Source organism: Spermophilus citellus, assembly GCF_964194105.1.
Source record: "Spermophilus citellus genome assembly, chromosome: 11".
NCBI lineage: Eukaryota > Metazoa > Chordata > Mammalia > Rodentia > Sciuridae > Spermophilus > Spermophilus citellus.
Genome location: NC_138192.1, coordinates 66,138,169 through 66,158,959, shown reverse-complemented (window position 1 = coordinate 66,158,959; position 20,791 = coordinate 66,138,169). Strand labels below are relative to the sequence as shown.

At 38.4% G+C, this 20,791-nt stretch overlaps 1 protein-coding gene across 1 annotated transcript in view; it reads left to right on the top strand.

The window, feature by feature from the left end:
- DPP4 (dipeptidyl peptidase 4) overlaps nt 1-20,494 on the top strand; it is an 80,591-nt gene extending 60,097 nt beyond the window's left edge. Inside the window, exons 20-26 of the mRNA XM_081261690.1 lie at nt 936-1,130; nt 3,491-3,545; nt 4,129-4,228; nt 7,268-7,332; nt 17,029-17,101; nt 17,365-17,438; nt 19,356-20,494. Of these exons, the coding sequence (XP_081117816.1) occupies nt 936-1,130; nt 3,491-3,545; nt 4,129-4,228; nt 7,268-7,332; nt 17,029-17,101; nt 17,365-17,438; nt 19,356-19,457 (664 nt within the window). The 3' untranslated portion in view covers nt 19,458-20,494. The remainder of the gene's footprint in view (nt 1-935; nt 1,131-3,490; nt 3,546-4,128; nt 4,229-7,267; nt 7,333-17,028; nt 17,102-17,364; nt 17,439-19,355) is intronic.
- Nucleotides 20,495-20,791: the final 297 nt, after the last annotated feature.

The following is a 20,791-nucleotide window of genomic DNA, read 5'->3' as shown; positions in this document are numbered from 1 at the left end:
AGGCATTTCACATGTCACTAAAAATGGCTGGGTATGGTATCATGTGCCTGTTATCCCAGCAGCTTGGGACACTGAGGCAGGAGGATTGCAAGTTCAAAGTCAGCCTCAGCAACTTAATGAGACTCTGTCTCAAAAAAAAAAAAAAAAAAAAAAAGACTGGGGACCATGCGGTGATGACATGTAAAGGTGATACAAGTTCTATAGGTACTGCCTCTTAATTAACAAACAGCAGCAAAAGTGTTCAATAGAGATTGTCCACCCAGCTGTGAGTGGGGTAGATTATAGTCTGTGAATGTTGCAAATATGAGGGAGTTAAACTTGTTACTAGAAAAAATGCCAAATAACATAACCTATTTTCCAATACAAGGTAGTATTTCCTTCTCCTTTGGACTTTTAGGTAATATCATTTGTGCATACCTTGATTCATTCCACAGTGATGTGCAAATCCTAGAGTGAGAAACTCTGCTGAGTACGAAGGGAATTCCAAAGCATAGGATATACATAGTCCTCACAGAAGTTGCAACCTAGGAAATAAATAAATGCTTCAAGTATTTTAAGCTGAGATGGAAAGATATAGTCAAAGCTGCATTTATCGTCATCATTGTTAGGTTTTCATAACGAAATTTCCCTATCGCCACTATTAGAGAAATTATTGTGTAATACTTTAAAATTGTTGACTTCTGAAATCTGGGTTTGATAACAGTCTTCAAAGATAAAACTAATGGCATCTTTGAAGGAAGCACACAGGCATTCCAGACATGTTGTCAAGTTTTAGAGGAACCATTCTGGATACACCAGTGGCTGGTATGATGTCAGGTTCACAATGGGGAAAGATACATGCATCTCCTCTACAGGGAAGACAAACACAAGCTTTTGATTTGATCTGGGGACTTTTGACTTTGAGACTCTTTATTGAATTTTGGGTCTTTTCACAGCTACGCAGGCCCCTGCAGCCAAAAGGCAGATGCTGTCTTCCGACTCAACTGGGCCACTTACCTTGCCAGTACAGAAAACATCATAGTAGCTAGCTTTGACGGCAGGGGAAGTGGTTACCAAGGAGATAAGATCATGCATGCAATCAACAGAAGACTGGGAACATTTGAAGTTGATGATCAAATTGAAGCAGCCAGGTGAGTGACTAGGAGATAAATTCCAAAGACTTCTGACTTCTTCCCCCTCGATTTATATTTTAAGGTTGTAAAGTGTAAAAATTTAAAATGTGCTGGGATAAATTTGTAGTCTTTCATCCTTGTGGTAAAGATATTATGCTTGGGAAAAGAACAAGGTATGTCATTATAGATTTATACGAAGGCAAAAAAAAAAATATTTCCTAAATATCTCTTTGTATGTGATGCTAGAAAGGGAGTTGGCATATGTGCTACTACCTTCTAAGAATGGAGATTTGAAATTCATCAAACACACTGAGGAATAAATGTACCTGAGCAAGCCTATCCCTTAGAGTCAAGGATAAAGAGGAGGTCAGTGTGCTTTGACATTGTAGGAGGTCACATCTATGAAGTCCTTGGAGTTCCAGAGTCTGGATGAGAGTGACTCTTCTGTTTTGAGATAAGTATAAAGCATACCCATAAGGGTCACAAATATGAAGGCTTCCTTAAGTAGGAATCACATCTCATTTTTGGCCTCTTATGGGGTTATGAATTGATGTGATCCAGCTTACGAGAGATTTTAACCATGGATGATGAGTACCCCATGATCTGCACGTGATGTGGGCAGCAATTTACCCACAGGTTTTGTCACTGAAGCTGCATAACTGTCCTAGCAGGCGGGAGTTCTTACCATAATTTCAGGTGAAGAAATGGAGGCTCTTAGATTAGGTAACTTGTCAAGGTGAAAAGATTTGAATCCAGTTTTATTCCAACTCTTTTATTCAATTACATTCAACTAGTAAATGGGAAATATAACCTTTGAGTTTCTATAACCAACTGTGTGGATATCTGGGGAAGTCTGATAAGTGGTGGAATTTGTGATAATGTTGTGAAATCATGGATCAGGATATGCAGAAAGATCCTTGAATGATTAAAGGGATAGGGAAAAAATGCTAAGAAAAGTAACAAAGTAAAAAAGAGAAAATGGTAAACAATTAACTAAATAAATAAAATACAATAAATATGTTCATGAGTGAGGCATTGCCATTTTAAAAATAAATTTGTATCAATCCACACAGACTTTATATGTGAGAGGGCATATAAAGGGCCTCTCAAATCTGACCTACAAAAGCCCTAATATTGCAGAATTACAGAATTGAGTTTCCATAGTATTCAACTCAAGTTTTTTTTAAAAATGAGACACAGTATACAATGGAACACTATTTCAGCAATTAATCACAACTAGAGTAACAGAGATGAATCTCACAAATACACCTGTTAAATGACAGTGAGGCCAGGCACCAGTGTACATCCTGCATAATCCAATTTATGTGAAGTACAAAACCAGGTCCAAGTTCACCAACAAAAGGGTAACATTTCATTTTGTTCTGTTAGAAGGAGGGAGATGATCTGGAGGCTGTGGCCATGCACAGGCCACGATTTCAAGGGCATGTTCCCATAGAAAGCTTTATCAAGCTGCACACTCATGATTCAGTGAACACATCTGCATGTCTGAGTTCTTCAAGTTTAGAGAGTTTGACATCCAGAAAATGAGTTGAAAACTATTTTTATGTTCCCTAATGTTGCATAACTCAGAGCCTAGGATATGTATCATCAACTGAAAACAAAAAAGCTCCCAAAGCCACATGCAAAAGCCCCAAATGTTCCATTTGCTAGATTTTTTAATTTAAAAAGTTCCTTTTGATGTAAGACTAGGATTGAGGAATAGAGGCAAAAAAAAAAAAAACATATTTCTCATTTCTTTACTTGGATTCCAACGCTGAACACAGTTTAGTGGCAAAAAGACATCTTAATCCACCAGGAAAAATTGCTTTCTTTTTAATGGTGCTGAGCTAACTAATCAACACCCTGCATAAGAAGAGAGTTATTAGACAATGGTGTTTAAGTTCTCAGGTGGGGGCCCAGATATATTTCTAAGCCATACCCAGATGTTCTTCATGCCCTTGTCTTCCCCCATTGTAGGGGCAGACGCTCTCAAACTGAAAAACATCTGGAGAAATTTAAATTCAATTATGTAAAGAAAAGTGCATCTGGGCTGCAAATTTTTATATAAAGCTGTGAAAAAAACTGCCAAGATTTGTTTTCTGTGAATCATACACACACACGCACACACACACACACACACATACACACACAATTTTTATGGACTCCACTCCAATGAAAGCAAGCTTTGTTCATCTGGGTCTTAAGTTACCATGGCAGGCATTTGTCTCAGGTGGTTTTTGATTGCTGGCAATGATCCATTTTAGTTTCAAATAGACTGAAAGAGATAACAAATGTCTGGTCTCACATTTGCGCAGTTGTCTTTGTTTTCTATATACATGGTATAAAATTGATGCATAGACTTCTTTCTTGTGTTTCAGACAATTTTCAAATATGGGATTTGTGGACAGCCAGCGAATTGCAATTTGGGGCTGGGTGAGTAGTTGTTGGGTGGATGAAGTGGTGTGCATTCCTTAGTGGATATAACCCAGAGCAGGTTCATTTATCTTTTGTATGCAAATATTTGCAGACGAAAATCGTGTCTATCAAGTCTTGTATCTCTTGACAGTAATCCTCTAGAGTCTCTCCTGAGCTAGGCTTGCACCTTCAGTTACTGTGTTGAGGGAGGGAGATGAGAAGAGAGGAAGGGAGAGAGAGAGAGGAGAAAAAGGAAGAGAGGAGGAGGGAGTGAGAGAGGGAAGAAAGGAGACTTTTCATGAGTCAGTTGTGTTTATTGTTTTTATTTCTTTCTTTTTCTTTAATTGGCACTACCCAATTGCCAGCATCAGCAAATGTCCCATGCTTTCCCCCTTACACTTACCAAGAAAAGGCACCAGGGCTCTGAAAGTGTAGACTTTAGATACTGCCCAATTAAGGCCAATTTAAGCCTCCTATACCATGCTTTCCATCTCTAAAGAGGCACAGTATATAAAGATGTGAGAAATGTGGAAACTGCGACTCGCTTACCATATGTCCTTATTCCTTTACCTCCATAAAAATAACTGTTTCCATTCTTTAGTCATATGGAGGGTACGTAACCTCGATGGTCCTGGGATCGGGAAGTGGCGTGTTCAAGTGTGGAATAGCTGTGGCACCTGTGTCTCGGTGGGAGTACTATGGTATGTAATTACTGTCAGGTACAAAGAAACAGCAATTGTTAAGCTTAAATTTTTCATAACAAAATCATTCCTTTTGGAGTTTCACTCTCTACAGCAAATAATTTGAGTTTCAGTGTTTCTGCCGCAAATAATAGCCTGATTCATCTTAGAGGTTCTTCGTGGATAACTATAATAAGACGATCTCATTTATTCTGCTCTTATGTATGCTTGAGTGATATTATGTATTATCTTCACAATTAGTTTCTTATCTACAAATTCTGTTTTCCAAATTGCAAAACAGCCTCATTGCTACATTTCTCAAATAAACCTTTCTTTAACTTCTTATTTTATTTTGGGACTTCCCATATTAGCAGAATAATGAAAGTGTGTGTCTCTTTCCCTTTGGGTAAAAGTCAGATAAAAGCTAGGCTTTAGATAGAAGAAGAATAGGACACAAGAATTTCCAGGGTTTTTCCCCCACTATCACTTAGTAGGAGAAAGATATTATAAACTATTATCTTCATCGATGAGAGAATATTATTCTAGAGGGCATGGTAATCTGTAAGATGATAATGGGCAATGGAAGACTAGATCTTCCTCAGAGGTGAGGAGATGTAGTATTTTCCTGGATCTCTTTGTCCCCATCTCAAGCCATTTATGTAGTGTAAGAATAGAATCACTGATAATAAATATGCTCATTAACTATTTCACATTGTGATATATGATAGTACCATCAGACCTGTGGAAACCCCTTTTTCAAAGTCTCATTCAGTCAATGGAAGTCAATGGACAAAATGCATCTTTCTGTTAAAAGAGTTGGAGGGCATAGTTACTATTTGATCTGCATACAATGGAATTGTTTTCATACAATGCTTTTCTCCTTGAGATTGGTTATGTTAGATGGCTTGTTTTTGGAGACCTCTGGTGGTCAATAAAAAAATAGAAACAGTCTGTTGAGTTTAAAATGTATTACAACAGACACTAGTATGGCTGTATGTCTAAACGTGGCTGTATAACCAATGTGATCCTGCAATCTGTACACATGGAAAAATAAGACTACGTACCCCATTTGAATCAAATGTATGATATGTCAAGATCATTGTAATGTTTTGAGCAACTAATAAAAAAATTTTAAAAAAGAAGAAAAAAATTTAAAAAATGTATTGTGTATTAATGATATAATTATGTATTAATGATAACAAACAACTTCATTAACTGTATATGGACCAGCCTAATAGAGAGGAACTCAATAGTTTTTATATGTGTGCAAATTTGAACAATTTTATTTCAAGATTGGATAAAAGGAATATGTAAGTGGTATTTCAAGGCATATTTCTAAAAGTTACGTATAAATTTTAAATGTTATTTTAAAATTTTAGGCCTTCCCACAAATATAAACCTGGTCAGCATAAATAATAAAGGGGTATTATGTTCTAAGACAAGCAGAAATGAAGTCTGCCACTGTTTGGGAAAAAATTGTTTTGCTCTTAAAGCCCAATAAACCTTTATCAAACACACAACCTAAGTTATTAATATTGAAATGTTAGAGTTTATAAAGATATTTTATGAAGATCTTACATTTTAAAATGGCTTTTTAAATACTGTAATTTTACAGCTGAGCATGGTGGTGCTTAACCTGTAATCCCAGCAGTTCAGGAGGCTGAGGCAGGAGGATCATGAATCCAAAGCCAGCCTCAACAACTTAACAAGGCCCTAAGCAACTCAGCAAGACCTAGTCTCTAAATAAAATATAAAAAAGGGCTGGGGATATGGCTCAGTGGTTAAATGCCCCTGGGTTCAATCCCCAGTACAAAAAAAAATTTATAATTTTACATGAGTGTCCTCTAAATGAATAAAATTACATATAGTCTGTATTCATTTTAATCAAAATAATAAAACGTTTTACTCATTTCTAAAAATATAAGAAAAATCTTTTTATTTTAACAGAAATGGCAAGAATACATGTAGAACTAATATTCTTCAGTGTAGTTTTTAATCTACAATGTCAACCATTCATAAAAGATTAGCATGTTAAATTTTGATGATTTAATTTAAAGAATTAACAGAATCAATATTTATATACTTGTTCAGTTAGAGGACCTTTAAGCCATTAACCTACATAGCACAATGGCAATGGATCATGCTTATAACTTATTTACTGTAATCTGGTCACTTAAGGAGGCAGCTTTCCAAACAGTTATGTCAGACTTCTAAGGTCATACTGGAATTTGGCCACAAAAAAAAAAAAAAAAAAAAAAAAAAGAAAAAGAAAAAAGAAAAAAAAATTCTCACTGATATCTTAGGGCAAATACATATAATGTGTGATTTTATTTTTTTAATTGGGCAGGAAATATGTTTAATTATCAAAAATCACCAAACCAATTATGCAACCTGTTTTTTCACCATGTTTATAGATAAAAGAGCTTATGTCATTCGAGCAGACAGATATTAATGTAATCTGTTTCATAATACTCAAGTGTTATCACACGAAATTGAGACCTCTCCACAAAATGAGAAAAACCAAATGTTTAGCTTGCATTGTGATAGAGCAGCTAAGCCAATATGGGACTGATAGCTGAACACTTTCTATTCATTAGAGTGAATACCAACCTGTCAAAACATATATATGATTTAAGCAAGCAACTAGTAATTGATCATTGTTAGGGTATTCCAAAAGGATTTGTCTCATGACCAAAAAACTGAAGGTAACTCTTTGAGCAGGTCTTACTTCACATTGACTTTCTGCATGTGAGTTATCGATTGAAGTAAATATCATTTAGTTTGCTTTCCCTCTGCCTCCATCAGAGGGCTAAGTGTGAGTGGGTTAGGGATGAGTCTGAAGAGGCCTGAATATAGGTGGGCTTTCTGGGAATCAATGTCTCTGGCTATATAACAAGCCAAATCTGGAGGGATTAATTCTGAGGGAAACTATATATAGACACACACATAAACACATATATCTCAGTACATGAGTTATGATATAGGAAAACAAACTAACCGAATAAATGGGAAGAAAAGTTGTTATTGTAGGAATTAGTTGTTTTTTCCTTTCCCTCACAGACTCAGTGTACACAGAACGTTACATGGGCCTCCCAACTCCAGAAGACAACCTTGACCATTACAGGGTAAGATACATGAGCTGTGCACGTTTTATAACCTATTTATAAGTGGATTAAGAACTGTTTAAGTGTATCTATTCTGGAAAATATAAATTTTTTTTAATTTCCAACAAAATTCTTGTTAAAAAGAAATAACACAGGTGGTTTAGAGATAATCCAATAGCTTCCTCTACTATATTCTGCATAATTACAGTCTTTATCGTATGCTATATAGGTCACAATATGCATTCGTTTAGAAATACAAAGCAACACCAGATAATTACTTTAATTATAAAAATTTCAGTTTAGAAAACATATCAATTTCAACATTAGAGACCGGAAGACTTTTTAAACCTTTAGCTAAATATTAAAATTTCTTATAGTGTCATCATAATTAAGACATATCTACAAGCCTATAATTTTCTTACTCAGAGCCAGTTATGTACACTTTTTTAAAAAACACAAGATTTGAGTAAAGCAAGTGAGAGGTTGATACAGTTGGGCAGTACCCTGGAAAACCCTGACCATAAATTACTGAAGAGCATCCAATAGGCTGATTGCTTAAAGGCAGAGCCAGTGGGCAGGTTTCCCTGCAGATGAGCCATAGCATTTGAAATATGGTCTGGCAGCAGCAATCACTGGCTATCATTGCTAACAGAGACAATGCCAGCAAAGCCAGAGTGTTCTCTTTGGTGCCACCTTGATGCCACCCCAAGTATGAGCTATTAGGTATACTTCCAGCATTTGGATCTTTCCAAAATTTTCCTGATTCTATGTATCACTTTCCTTGGTCAAAAAAAAAAAAAAAAAAAGGAAAAGAAAAAAGAAACTAAAACTTATAGATGACAAGGTAAATTATCTCTAATGCTCCCATTCTCCAAAGAATGTTCAAAAGGCTTCCTGAGATAGTGAATTAGAAAGAAAGACAACAATCTGAGGAGATCATTTCTGCTCATCTGTGTCACAATTCAATGCATGACTCTCAAGGTATCGAAACATTGCCTGGAGCACTATTTGTCCATTTTTTGTAAGATGGCATCATTATTACTGTGTATTCTGAGACCATCTGATCAAAATGCAATAATATTAACTCAAAGTCTTTAAAAGTATAGACAAACTAGTTTTACCTGTTACTTTCTACTTAATAAGCAAGTCTGTCCATCGGGTGGGTGGAAATGTGTTTGGGTGCCTGCGGGTATTTTCATCTGTATTTGTCAGTCAAGATAGAAAAGTGAGGCACACAGATCATCTTTCCCTACAAGGCAGTCCCATAACCAGGTTGTCCCCATTTCTGTCAGTGCTCCCGTCTGATACTTGATACTCAGTTTCTTTCCACTCTTTCTCCTCTACACAGACACCCTTTCCTTTCATAACCACATTGCAACTGTCCTGTGACCTCGCTCCTTTTCTATCAGAAACCCAGCTTGCTTCCCCTTAGCTTGTGTTTCCACGTCAGTGACCCTTTCCTGTGTACACAACTACATCCAGTCCCCGCTCTTTGGCCAGGTGGTCAGCCCCCTGATTACAGTGGCCTGGTTTATATGCAGGCTCACTGCTCCATTTCTGTGGCTTTCTATTTTGTGACAGTGCCCTCTGCCCCTTATGTCTGAACTGTCATTCGCTCTCCATCTCCATCTGTTAGGGAACAGTGGAGAAGCATCTGCTTTTGAACCCTGGGTTGTTTTCTTGTGTATCTTTTAATCCCCACTTGATTCTCTCTTGACTTAATCCTTATTTTGTACAGGATCTTCCCCCTCTGTAGCAAGGTTATTCAAGGTTTTCCTCAACATGATATTCTTTGGATTCCCCTGTATAAAGTACAAAGCCCCAAACCTTTTCTGATACACCATAAAAAACTCATTGAAGGGAAACATTGTGATGTAAGTTTCATTTCCCATCACTTCTCTCATTTTATAGCTTGTTTTTGTAAATGGCCCAATCTGAATACTTAAGTTTGATTGCCAGAAGACTTAAATTTGATTATCCCAAAGTACTAAAATCTTCTGAAACATCAGAGGTTACTTCCTAGGTCTTGCCCCCAGACTCTAGAATGAGAAGTCAAAAAGTTTTTTTTTTTTTGATGAACCACATTCTTAGGGGACATTGAACCCTGAAGCCCAGGGTCAAGTCTAAACCCTGACATCTAAGGAGGTACCTCCGTGGTACCTGCCTTCCTTCCTCAAAGCACATCAGGCCTGCAGTGTATTTTCTCTTAACCAGACTCCCTATATAATTATATAGGGTAATTATTTTTCATTTGCCGTTTCAATCTGTATCTTTTTCCAGTCTTTTCTATAGGCTCTCTTTCCCACTCCAACCCCCCTCTCCCTCCACCTACCCCCCATGGTGGTGGCCATTTTCATCTCTCCCCTTAGGTGTTCACTGCATGAGGTAGTCATGTAAATAGAAGTCACTTCCTACTGCCAATGGCAACACACGCACACTGGGTGCACAAAGTCACTCTTACACTTCACTGCACAGATGGTACCCGAGGACTGTTTAATCCTTCCACGCCAGGAGTCGGGTTTTCTTGGCACGAAATTTATTGCTGGCAATGGACACATTAAAACTGCCAGTACCAGGGAGCTAAAGGTTCCCAATGTGTTACTCAGAGGAATTATCTGGGAGGGTGATAGTTAAGGTGGGCAGGAGAAAGTGAGGCAAACGCATTAGCGGAATTGTCTCCACCGTGGTAAGTTGCTTCCTCTGAATGTGGAGAACTGAATCTATGTGGAGGAACTGAATCTAAGTTCCTATTTTTGGTGCACAGCAGGCTTTAGAATAAAGCTGCCCTCCTTTGTTTTTTAAATGAGCCTGTGCTTTTGTCTCTGGCAAGAATACATTCAGAGATTCTATTTTCCTCCAAGGCCCCAGCTGCCCCTCTGGACCCCATCTTTTACTTTTCTTTCCCAGGTTGTCTCTCTCTCTCTCTCTCTCTCTCTCTCTCTCTCTCTTTCTCTCTCTCTCTCTCTCTCTCTCTCTCTCTCTCTCTCTCTCTCTCTTCTCTCTCTCTCTCTCTCTCCTGCTCTCTCCCTCCCTCCTTCCCTGAAAAGACAAAGAGGACAATTTCTTAGAGGCTTTTGCCACCCTGTGCATTTCTTCAGGTCAGAAGGAAATGTTTTGAAAAGGAGACCCCTTTAGTCTGGAGCAGTGACTCTCTTCAGTATATTGATGATTAGACATGTCCAAAGGGTGCAATCAGCAAGGCCTTGATCTTCATCCATGTTCTGGGTTAAAAACCATCAACACAGCAGCCAGAATTAGAACCTTTGAAGGAGAATGCAGTCTTTAATAAAAACTCAAATGAGGAAAAGATTCATGATGAGGTCATTAATGACCTAGATTTGGAAGAATGTAGAGAAACCTACATCAATGAGAGGAACACGTCTTGTGAAATAAAAGTCCTATTTACTGTTGAGGAAAAGGAATTCTGAGGAACCCTTCATAAGGCTGAATGCAGCAGGCAGAGAAGCTGTGTGAGGCTGTGAGCCGGCACCCATTGGAGGCTGCCCTGCACTTCAACTGCTAAGCATTCAACTGGGGCTTAGTTCAACCACAGGGAGAACCCTTTCCCATTCTTTCAAAGCTGCAATATAGATAGGGGACCCCAGGACTAAGGCTTAGATCCAACGTAGTGGCATAATAGAGAGTCTATAAGACTCTTTGGGATCCCTTTTAAAGGATACAAAGAGCTCAAAGAAGAAAGAACTTCATCTCCCTAAAGCTCCAAGGAGCTGGTCCCAGAGGCTCTAAATTGTCAGCCAAAGCAGAAGGGTGACAAATCTGAACTAATGAGTAGTGTAGATCTGTGGACATGTTTGTGCGATCAGTCTCAGTCCAAAACAGACAGAAAGTGTGACAGATCCTAGCAAAGGATTCAAGGGAGGCAACTCACTACCAAACAGCGGGCTCAGCCACCTCTAGGAGTGAGATCCTGAGTAGCACTGGTGAGTGCTGTCTTAGATGGCTAATCATCACAGTCATTAGCCAAACCTGCAAAAGATATTAACATTCACCCATTTAGGGTTCAGTTTATCTCTTGTAGGTAAAGAAAAGCCAAGACTTAGGGGAGATGAAATAAAAGTAGATAATAAAACATGAGCTTGAATATGACAAAGTAGCCAACGTATGTGAAAAACACAATTGTGACTGCGGAGGCCCAGGAATTTCATATATAATTCTGTATGTCAGGAGCATGCAGGGAGGGACAGGGGAGTAACCAAGAAGTTATGGTTTCACTTTACCTCCTCTCCAACAGAGGGCATCCGGTTCCAATCACTTCATTCATTCTTTTAATTCATTTATAAAGTGCTTCTATGGCCAGACACTATTCTATGCTCTTTATGTGGATAATCGGTTTCAACTCTCCCCTAAATCCTCTAAGTATTCTAATTATCTCCATTTTACTGGTACAGAAACTAAGGCACACACACAAAAAAATGTTAAGTAACATATAGATACAGAGGATTAGAAAAGGGAGATGGCATCATCTGAATCCAGTAGAGAAAGATGGAGGAGGGCGGAGAGAGGCTGTCAGCAGATTCTGCAGAGGGGAGAGGCCGAGCAAGGAAGTAGACAGGTGAGTAAGAGGTGGAGTGGTTTTCCAGGGACACAGAAGAAGGGCTGAGGGAAGAGCAGGCCAAATGGTGACCAAAAATGCAGGACATAAAACCAGGGAGGAAATGGGTTTGTGAGTACTCTGAGAGAGAAGTGCAAGATCAAGGGCAAGAGAAATGGGGCCCAAGTCCTGAGCCTTGTTGCCAAGAGAAGAGGGCAGCCTGGAACACACAGAAGGGACTGATTTAACTTGTAGAGGAGATTTATTTTGCATTTTGCTCAAAATTTGATAGGCTTTTGGCAAGTGTATGAAACAGTCATAGATTTGGCAGTCTTCTGCTAGCAGATTTGAAATGTTCAATCCTTAAGAACTGCTGCATCGTTAGGTTATGCAAAACAGGGTGCAATTTTGTAAATATGCCATCTTGTACTGATTTGACATTTGTTCTATTATCCCAGAATATGCCAAAGGGAGAGAGACCTTCAGATTTAAGCCAAACCTTAACTTGTTTGTGGAGTGCTGATAAAATGTTGACTGCTGTGTGATCTTTAAAGAAGCCAGTGTTGCTTGTGAGGCCTGAGGTAGAGCCCCCTGTCTGGGGTTGATGGGAGCTCTTTCCTTGGCATCTCATGGGTGCAGTTGTTTGATAGATGTAAACAAGTAAAACATCTGATATAGTGGGTTGAATTCACTTTTTCGTAAATGTTTTCTGTGGTCTCTGCTGTGGCATTAATGATGCTTCCCAAATGGTATCATTTAATATTATTTATGTGGCATTGATTGCAAGTTAGAAGAATTCATAGAGCAAACCAGTAAATCCAAGGTAATGTCTTCCTGAACTGGAGGATGTTGTCGTTCATTAAACCCAGTGACAAGAGCCTAGGAATGGCAATGAGCTTTTTGGCCATGATGTGAAATGACAATAGAATATGAATATCAGGGATGTGGACTTTGGAGTTAGAAAGATCTGTACCCGACTTCTGTTTCCTCAACTTACCCATGGTGTGAACCTGAGGAGTTCTCTGCACCTGAGTTTCTTCATCTGGATAAAGGGAATTATTAGACCTACCTCACAGGGCTTTGAAAATGATTACCTGAGACCCCCATGCCTGCCATGAAGCAGCTTTCAAAGCGTGGCAGCTGCTACCATTCCTGTCCTCGGGAAGCCATGTGTCATCACGGTTCTAGATGGCACGAGGAGCAGCTCACAATTTATTAGACCTTCTATTTCTCATGGTGCTTCCCTACTTTCATCAGCTCTTTCTTTTATTTCAAAAATACAAAGATTTATTTGTTGGAAGGTAACTGAGGAACCAGCATGATCCAACAAGAAGCTACAGATGGTTCTTCTGGGGGATTGAAGGAAAAGCTCCTCACAGAGATGCTGTGGAATCGGCACTGCCACTGGACCAATCCTTCCCACTTCTCTTTGCCAGACTGTTGCTGGCAGCGGGGCTCTCCGGAAGTTTCTAGCCTCAGGAGAACGCCAACTGCACCACCATTGCATCCTTGCCCATTTATCACTCTGAGCTTCCTTTTTAGTAGTTGGTGATAGACTATTCGGCTTCTAACTTAGTCATCCATTTCCTTTTTTATTTTTGTTTCCATGGATAGGCAAAGGGGATCATTCTACTTGGGTGGGTTAAAATAGCACCATTAATTTTTCATGATCATTAATCATACCTAAATGAACACATCCGATTCTTTCACGGGCTTTGTGTGTTACCTTCACAGCTTAACATGTGCCATTCAATGGACAGTGGAGTCTTAACTGAGAAGCCAGAATATACAGTCCAGTAGGGAAGGATCGATCAGTGGTTCCAGAGGCAAAGTGACATAGCTGCATTTTTGTGGGAGGAAAAAAATATTCTCTGCAGCCTGAAAGCTTGTGTGTGTGCACCTCCCGGCTGCCTATCTGCCTCTCAAAGGTCCCTCTGGAGGCTTCTCCCAGTGAGCAGGGGAAATGTGCATTTGAAATGGCACACTTATCTTGCAGTTGCAGGGGAAGCTTTTGTTTTATTTTTCTCCTGCTGCATTAAAGTATTTGTCTTTCTTTCTTTGTAGTGTAATATTGTTAATGTAAAACAATTTGCATCATGACACTTTTATCACAGTTTTCGTCTTTTTCTCAGTATGTTGCATTTCTCACCATGTCTAGTTCATCACAGCTACAGTGTGTACATCACAACATTTATCTTAGGCTCAGGGTTTCACTTGTTTATAAAAATTGTCTTCTTTCAGCCTGTATTCACTCCATTTAAGAAAAAAAAAAAAGGCAGCCAGAAACTGTTTTGGTCCAAACTCCAGTAGTTATCACATTCCTTGCTAAGTGTCCTGCGTATTTATATGTCTCCTAACTATTACTCTATGTTTCAATGACATTTCTCAGTTTCATGGCACAGGGAGGTTGTAGGAGCAGCTTTTGCTGTTCATGCTGCCAAGCAAGGCAAGCCCGTGAGGCTGCTGGAGGTGAGGTGAGGTGACACAGTGTATATCTGGGTCATGTCTCAGTGTTGAGGTTGACTATCTTCTGTGAGCAACAGCTAGATTTAACTTGGGGAGAAAGAAGGTGGGAAGAAGTTTGCATGGGCTGAGAGTGTGACTAGCCGAAAAGATCACTGCAGAGGACACAAAAAGGACACCTGGTCCAGCAACTCCACATACTAATGTCCACTGCTAAGATGCAGGACTCAGCCCCTCTGTTTCCAACTTTGAAAGGTGTGCTACAGTGTCTCTTAGGGAGGTTTATTTTGACCATTTCCTCCTGGAAGGGCAAAAAATTGCTCAGTTTTATTGCTACATTAGGTTATATATCACCTTCATAGTCAGAAAATTTGCCTCCCAAATCTCAGCTGTGTAGACCAGACTCTCTTCCAATTATTTTAATGCAAGAAGGCATGGTGTTTCATGAGCCAGGGTATCCACTATTATTATGTACTTCAAGTTCCAGGACAGTTAATTAACATTTTATTTCACACTGTTCCTTTACTGGGAGACAAATCATAAGCAGCTTGGAATTTTAGAAGTGATGAAGTGCAACACAGAAAGTAAAGGGGGTTTTGCTATCAGACTTTGTCCAGTTCTGACAGTTCCCATATATGTATTCTGATGCAAGTTACTTACCTTTTGAATTTCAGTGTCTCCACCTATAAAAACAGGGTTGATAGGAATCTGTTTCACACAGGTGTTGTGAGGATTCAATATAACAGTGCTTTCTAACTCCTTTGTAAAGCTTAGCACAGTGACAAGCACAGAGTAAATGCTCAGTGGACAATACCTATTACTACTAATGGCTATCTCACTGAATTTAAAAATGAGAATAATTTACTCTGCCTAAATTGGCTGTTCCCACTGACTGCAAAACAAAGTGGACAAGTTCATATTAATTTTGTTTAATTATTTAATTGATAAATATTTAGCAATTGTTAGACGCAAGGAATAAAGTAATTAGTGATATAGACAAATTCCTTCTATTGCAGATTTTTTAGTTTAGTGGAATATAAGTAAATGTTGATTGAATAGATGAAAGAATGAGTGGATAAATGAGTGAACAAATGATGGATAAGTGGATGGATGGATTTATACGTGGACAGATTTATATGGGACATCTCACCAAGTGAAAAGTTTCTTAGAAGTAAGGTAAATTTAAGGTGTACCTTTTAATTAGTTCCAGGTATTTGTTCTAGAAGTTTGTGAATACATTCTCAATTTGAGTCAGAAATGGAATATGTTCAGGACAAGTGGGGACTAGCCTGCACAGAAGTGGAAGGGCATTTGCTCTGAGCTAACCAGGACAGGATGATCTTGACACAGTTTGGGTAACTCTGCTCTGAAAGTTGTAGACAGAATGTCTTTTACCAGAAACACTGTGTCACACGATTCTCACATTAGCATCAGCAATTTAACCTAAAAAAAAAAAAAATTTTACTATGCCTCTTAATTCCTTATTTCCATGAGGGAGTAAGAGGAGTTATTCTTATTTCCATTTTACAGAAATCAAGGCTCAAAGCGCAGTTGCACACCTCTCTGATTTGAAGCTGAGACTAGAATACAAACACTCTGACTTCACCCCCATCCCTTTCCTGCTTGACCACCAGCACTCCAGTCAATAATATTAAGCTGGTATTAGCTACAAAAATATAAACTTTGGTTCTTATAAAGTATCATCAAAGTGATGCAAGACTTGCTGGCTGATTTTAAACCCTCTCTCTCTCTTCCCTTATCCATCCCATCACAGGACAACCAAAGTGGACTCTGGCTCCCCGCTCCCTACCTCTGTCTGCTATTTTAATCTTCATCTCCACTTTGTAAATAGCCCCAGAATAGAACCAGATGGCCAGTTCTCTACTTTCAAAGAGTTTTTCATCAAAAACCTCTTCATTCTAGAAGCCCTAACTGACTCAAGTCATGAAACCATCTTCAAAAAGCTGATCTTCCTTTTTTTTTTTTTTTTTGGTCCTATTTCCCTAGCTGACTTAGATATGACTTGAACTAATAGCAGCATTTCCTGCATTATAAAGAATGAAGCAGACAACAACAACCCACTGATTTTCCAAGGCCATTCTTGATCTTTTTCACCCTTTTCCCCTCCCATATGGTACATTTGTCTAGGTTTTAAACATCTGTTCCGAAAGAGGTAATGTTTGCTTTTCATTCAGAACCTAGCAATGTGGACCAAAGTTCACATGACATATTGCAGAGTATGTTTAGTCGCAAATGCTATGTACAGGCTCTTTGAAATGTAGCATGTATGGCACCATGTGACACACTGTTGCCATGGTAATACACTTTTTGGCTGAACTACAGCAGAAGCCCATGGAACATACATTGCTAATATGAGGCTCTGCCCTGTGCTAATGCATAGGACACAGCCAATCTGGGATCTGGGACTCAAGGGGGTTTGCATGCAGCCTGGGTGGCAGGTGCCCTCTTCCTGCATGTGCAGGGAAGATGTAGCATCCTCCCTTTCCAGTTCTGTCTCCCAGGCACAGGGCATGCTGTGCATTCTGCCATGCATGAAGACAGCATTTGCTTGAATATCGGTTTGCTATATTTTGTATCAAAGGGGGCCCCAGCTGAAAACATTTTATTTTGTAAACTGAAGTGAAAAATCAGTTTATGGCAGATCCTTTTTTGAATAATGACATTCTTTTTCCCAATTCCAGAATTCAACAGTCATGAGCAGAGCTGAAAATTTTAAACAAGTTGAGTACCTCCTTATTCATGGAACAGCAGATGGTGAGTTTCAGTTAATTAGACTTTTTAGTATCACAGACAGGTTTGCAATTTCACTACTGACAAAACAAAAGCATGAGGGGCAAGACTGTTACATTTACTTCAATAAAACAGTGTTGCTTTCCACAACTCACTTGTCTTGGGCTAAATGGGATGCTGAGTCCTAGAACTTTAAACAGTCCCTTTCTTCTGTGCCTTTCCCACCCTTTGGTATCAGAAACTGAAGAAGCTATTAGCTACTTGGTGTTTCCTTTCTCTCCCTGCAGATAACGTTCACTTTCAGCAGTCAGCGCAGATCTCCAAAGCCCTAGTGGATGCTGGAGTGGACTTCCAGGCAATGGTACAGAAAACTTTGTGCAAGGGGAGCAAAGTGGCTGGTGGGATCTAGTTTTCTCTTTGGAGGATACCTCTTCCCAAAGACATCCCAGGAGTTAGGGACAGAAAAGAGTTCTTATTTTTCCAATGTAAAGTCAGAGAAGTGATATGCCTGAGTCATACATAGAGTGATGTTCAGTGGTATTAGAGAGTGTGGGGTTGAGAAGCACAATATTGCATATCCTGGGAGTGTCAAAACACTGCTCTCCTGTTCCTGTGATTGTTCAGTCTCTCCCTGTTTTGATTCAAAAGTAATCACTTACTCAGTAAATGTGTGGCAGAGTAATTCTAAAGTGAAACCAGCATGATAATAGCTCAGCTCAAATATGAAAATCCATTTCTGTCTAGTATGTATTACTAGCCTTTGTAACAACAGTGGGATGTTAATAATCAGCATGCTTCAGATTTTGTGATTGCTATGTTATCTTTTGTTGAACAACCACAGACAATAAACAATGAGGCTTGTTTTACAAAGTCAGAAATGGCTAGAGCTGTTGTCGCCTGCACAGAGGATGTTTCTAGGTATTTAGTCAAATTCATTTTCTGCATTAGAGATTTTCAAATTAAGAAGAAATACATATGCATACATACATAGATATACATACATACCTATGCTAAATAATTTGAGTAAAATGCAATAATTTAATTGCATAAAATAATTTAGGTAAAATGCAGCTTTCTCATCTATTGAAAAAAGGACTTCTTTCTCTCACTCTTCTAATATACATGATTTTCTCTGTGCTCAGTTCAAATGGTGCCTGCTATATAGGAATGGGAATACAGAGAAAAACTGGCATCTTTTTGGCCAAATTCTCCTAGGATGTTGAGCTTTATTTTTCTACTATTCAAAGCAAAACTCATGATACTTACAGCAGTTTTTGAGAGTTAACTTGTATCTCCAAAATATATGCTTGCCTGGCAATGACTTCCCAATTATTTAATAGGATGATAAATTTTGCCTCAGGAGCTGGAGTTGTGGCTCAGTGGTAGAGTGCTTGCCTAGCATGTGTGAGGCACTGGGTTCGACCCTTACCACCACATACAAATAAATGAATAAAATAAAGGTTCATCAACATATAAAGAAAAATTTTTAAAAATTTGGCTCAGGTCAGAAACTCCTTCTATATAAATGTTAGATTTTTTTAAAGGCCATTGTAATATCTAAGTATTTGCAAATAACCCATTTTATTTATTTATTTATTTATGCATTCATTTATTTATTTTAGATGTTGATGAACCTTTGTTTTATTTGTTTATTTTTATGTGTGCTGAGGATCAAACCCAGTGCCATACACATGCTAGGCAAGTGCTCTATCACTGAGTCACAACCCCAGCCCCTACTTTTGACTTTCGACTTCATTTATGTTAAACATATAGTTCTAATATTGAAACAGATTTTTACCAGTTCCTTAGTGACATATATTAGGAAGTTGCCTTTTAAATTTTCATTTAATATAGTTTATCTTAATAGTGTATAGAGAAATCTGACACTTGATAACAAATAAAATAGGTGGGCTTAATGAGTATATATGCCTACATCAGGTGATTTAAGTGTCCTTTGAGTCAAACTTGAAAGTGGGTTTGGATATTTTAATTAGAATTTATATTTGCTTAAAGTACTATTCAGTTAAGCCAAATGCACAGTAGATTTTCTCAGCACCTGTTAAAGAGGATCAGAGACTTCTGCAGGACAGAACTACATGCCTTGGGAAAGCTCTGGAGAAAAATTAGACAGTTTTTGTGATCATAATTCAGTTTATAAACTATTTCAGGCATCAAAACACCCTGTTTTCTACCACGTATGTTCATGAGAGCTCTTTTGATTTTTTTTTTTTTTAAACAGATGACTTCCTAATTCTGACCTTTTTCTTTCTTTCTCTAGTGGTACACCGATGAAGACCATGGAATTGCTAGCAGCACAGCACACCAGCATATATATACCCACATGAGCCATTTCATAAAACAGTGCTTCTCTATACCTTAGCACCTCAAAACAGCATGCCATTTATAGTTCATTAAAAAACATTTTGTTCTCATTATCTCAAAACTGCAATGTTAAGATGATAATCTTTAAAAATGCACTAAAATGAAGAAAATTAAGGTTACCTTTATTTCCAAATTTCATACTTATGTTCATAAGTAGGGACTTCTGTCTTCATGACAGATTATTACCTTACAGAAATTTGGATTATGCATTCTGGTTTTATTTATCACTTAAAATCATTTCCATGTCAGCTGCTGAAACAACAAATATAAATTATTTTTATGAGAGCTTTGCATAGGTCCCCTGGGTAACGTTTTCATTTTTTTTTCCTGGCTAGTCCAAATCTTGTTCTTTTCTTTAAAGGGATGACAAGATGTGGGCAATGATGTCACTAGTGCAGGGACAAGAGTAGAGGGTATAGGGAAAGGAGCTAGCAGAGCATGGCTACAAACCCAGGTCCAAGCACGCCAACCCCACAGGATACTGTCAGCTCCCCTCAGAGAAGAGCTGTTCGCAGCCAGACTGGCACAGTTTCTGAGAAAGACTATTCAAACAGTCTCAGGAAATCATATATGCAAAGCACTGACTTCTAAGTAAAACCACAGCAGTTGAATAGACTCCAAAGAAATGCAAGGGAAACTGCCAGCAATGTAAGGCCCCCCAGGTGCCAGTTATGGCTATAGGTGCTAGGAAAACACAGCAAGGGTGATGGGAAAGCATTGTAAATGTGCTTTTAAAAAAAGGACTGATGTTTCCTAGAGAAAAGAGGCAGCTTGGATCTGAGATGTGAACACATCAGCTTGCCCTGTTAAAAGTTGAAAATATTTGTATCTCAAATTCTAACATGAAGGAGTTCTTGCATCAGTTTTTCTTGTTTCATCTCTTTGAAGATTTTAATTGAAAAAAAAAACTTAATTTCCTTGGATTCATTTTTTTAAATGGAAAATAAACTAGAACATTTGTGTTATTATTATTTCCATTCTATGTGCTGTGGAATTTCTTCTGGTCATTTAATAAATGTACCTTCGTTTTTCAGAGGTTATGAGTTGTGTTTTGTATCAGATCTAGATCACAGTGGCATATGGACACATTTATCCAGAAGGTTCATGTTTATGTTGTTAACAATCCAGGACTAGCATGTAAACGTGGAAATAGCTCAGCTTTTATTTAAAAAAAAAACTGTATACACATAGTAATGTGTTATATTAAGAATCTCATACAATTTTAATTTAATACATACAAAATTTCTGTTATCACTGGGCATGGAGGCATACACCTGTAATCCCAGCAGCTCAGGAGGCTGAGGCAGGAGGATAGCAGGTTCAAGGCCATCC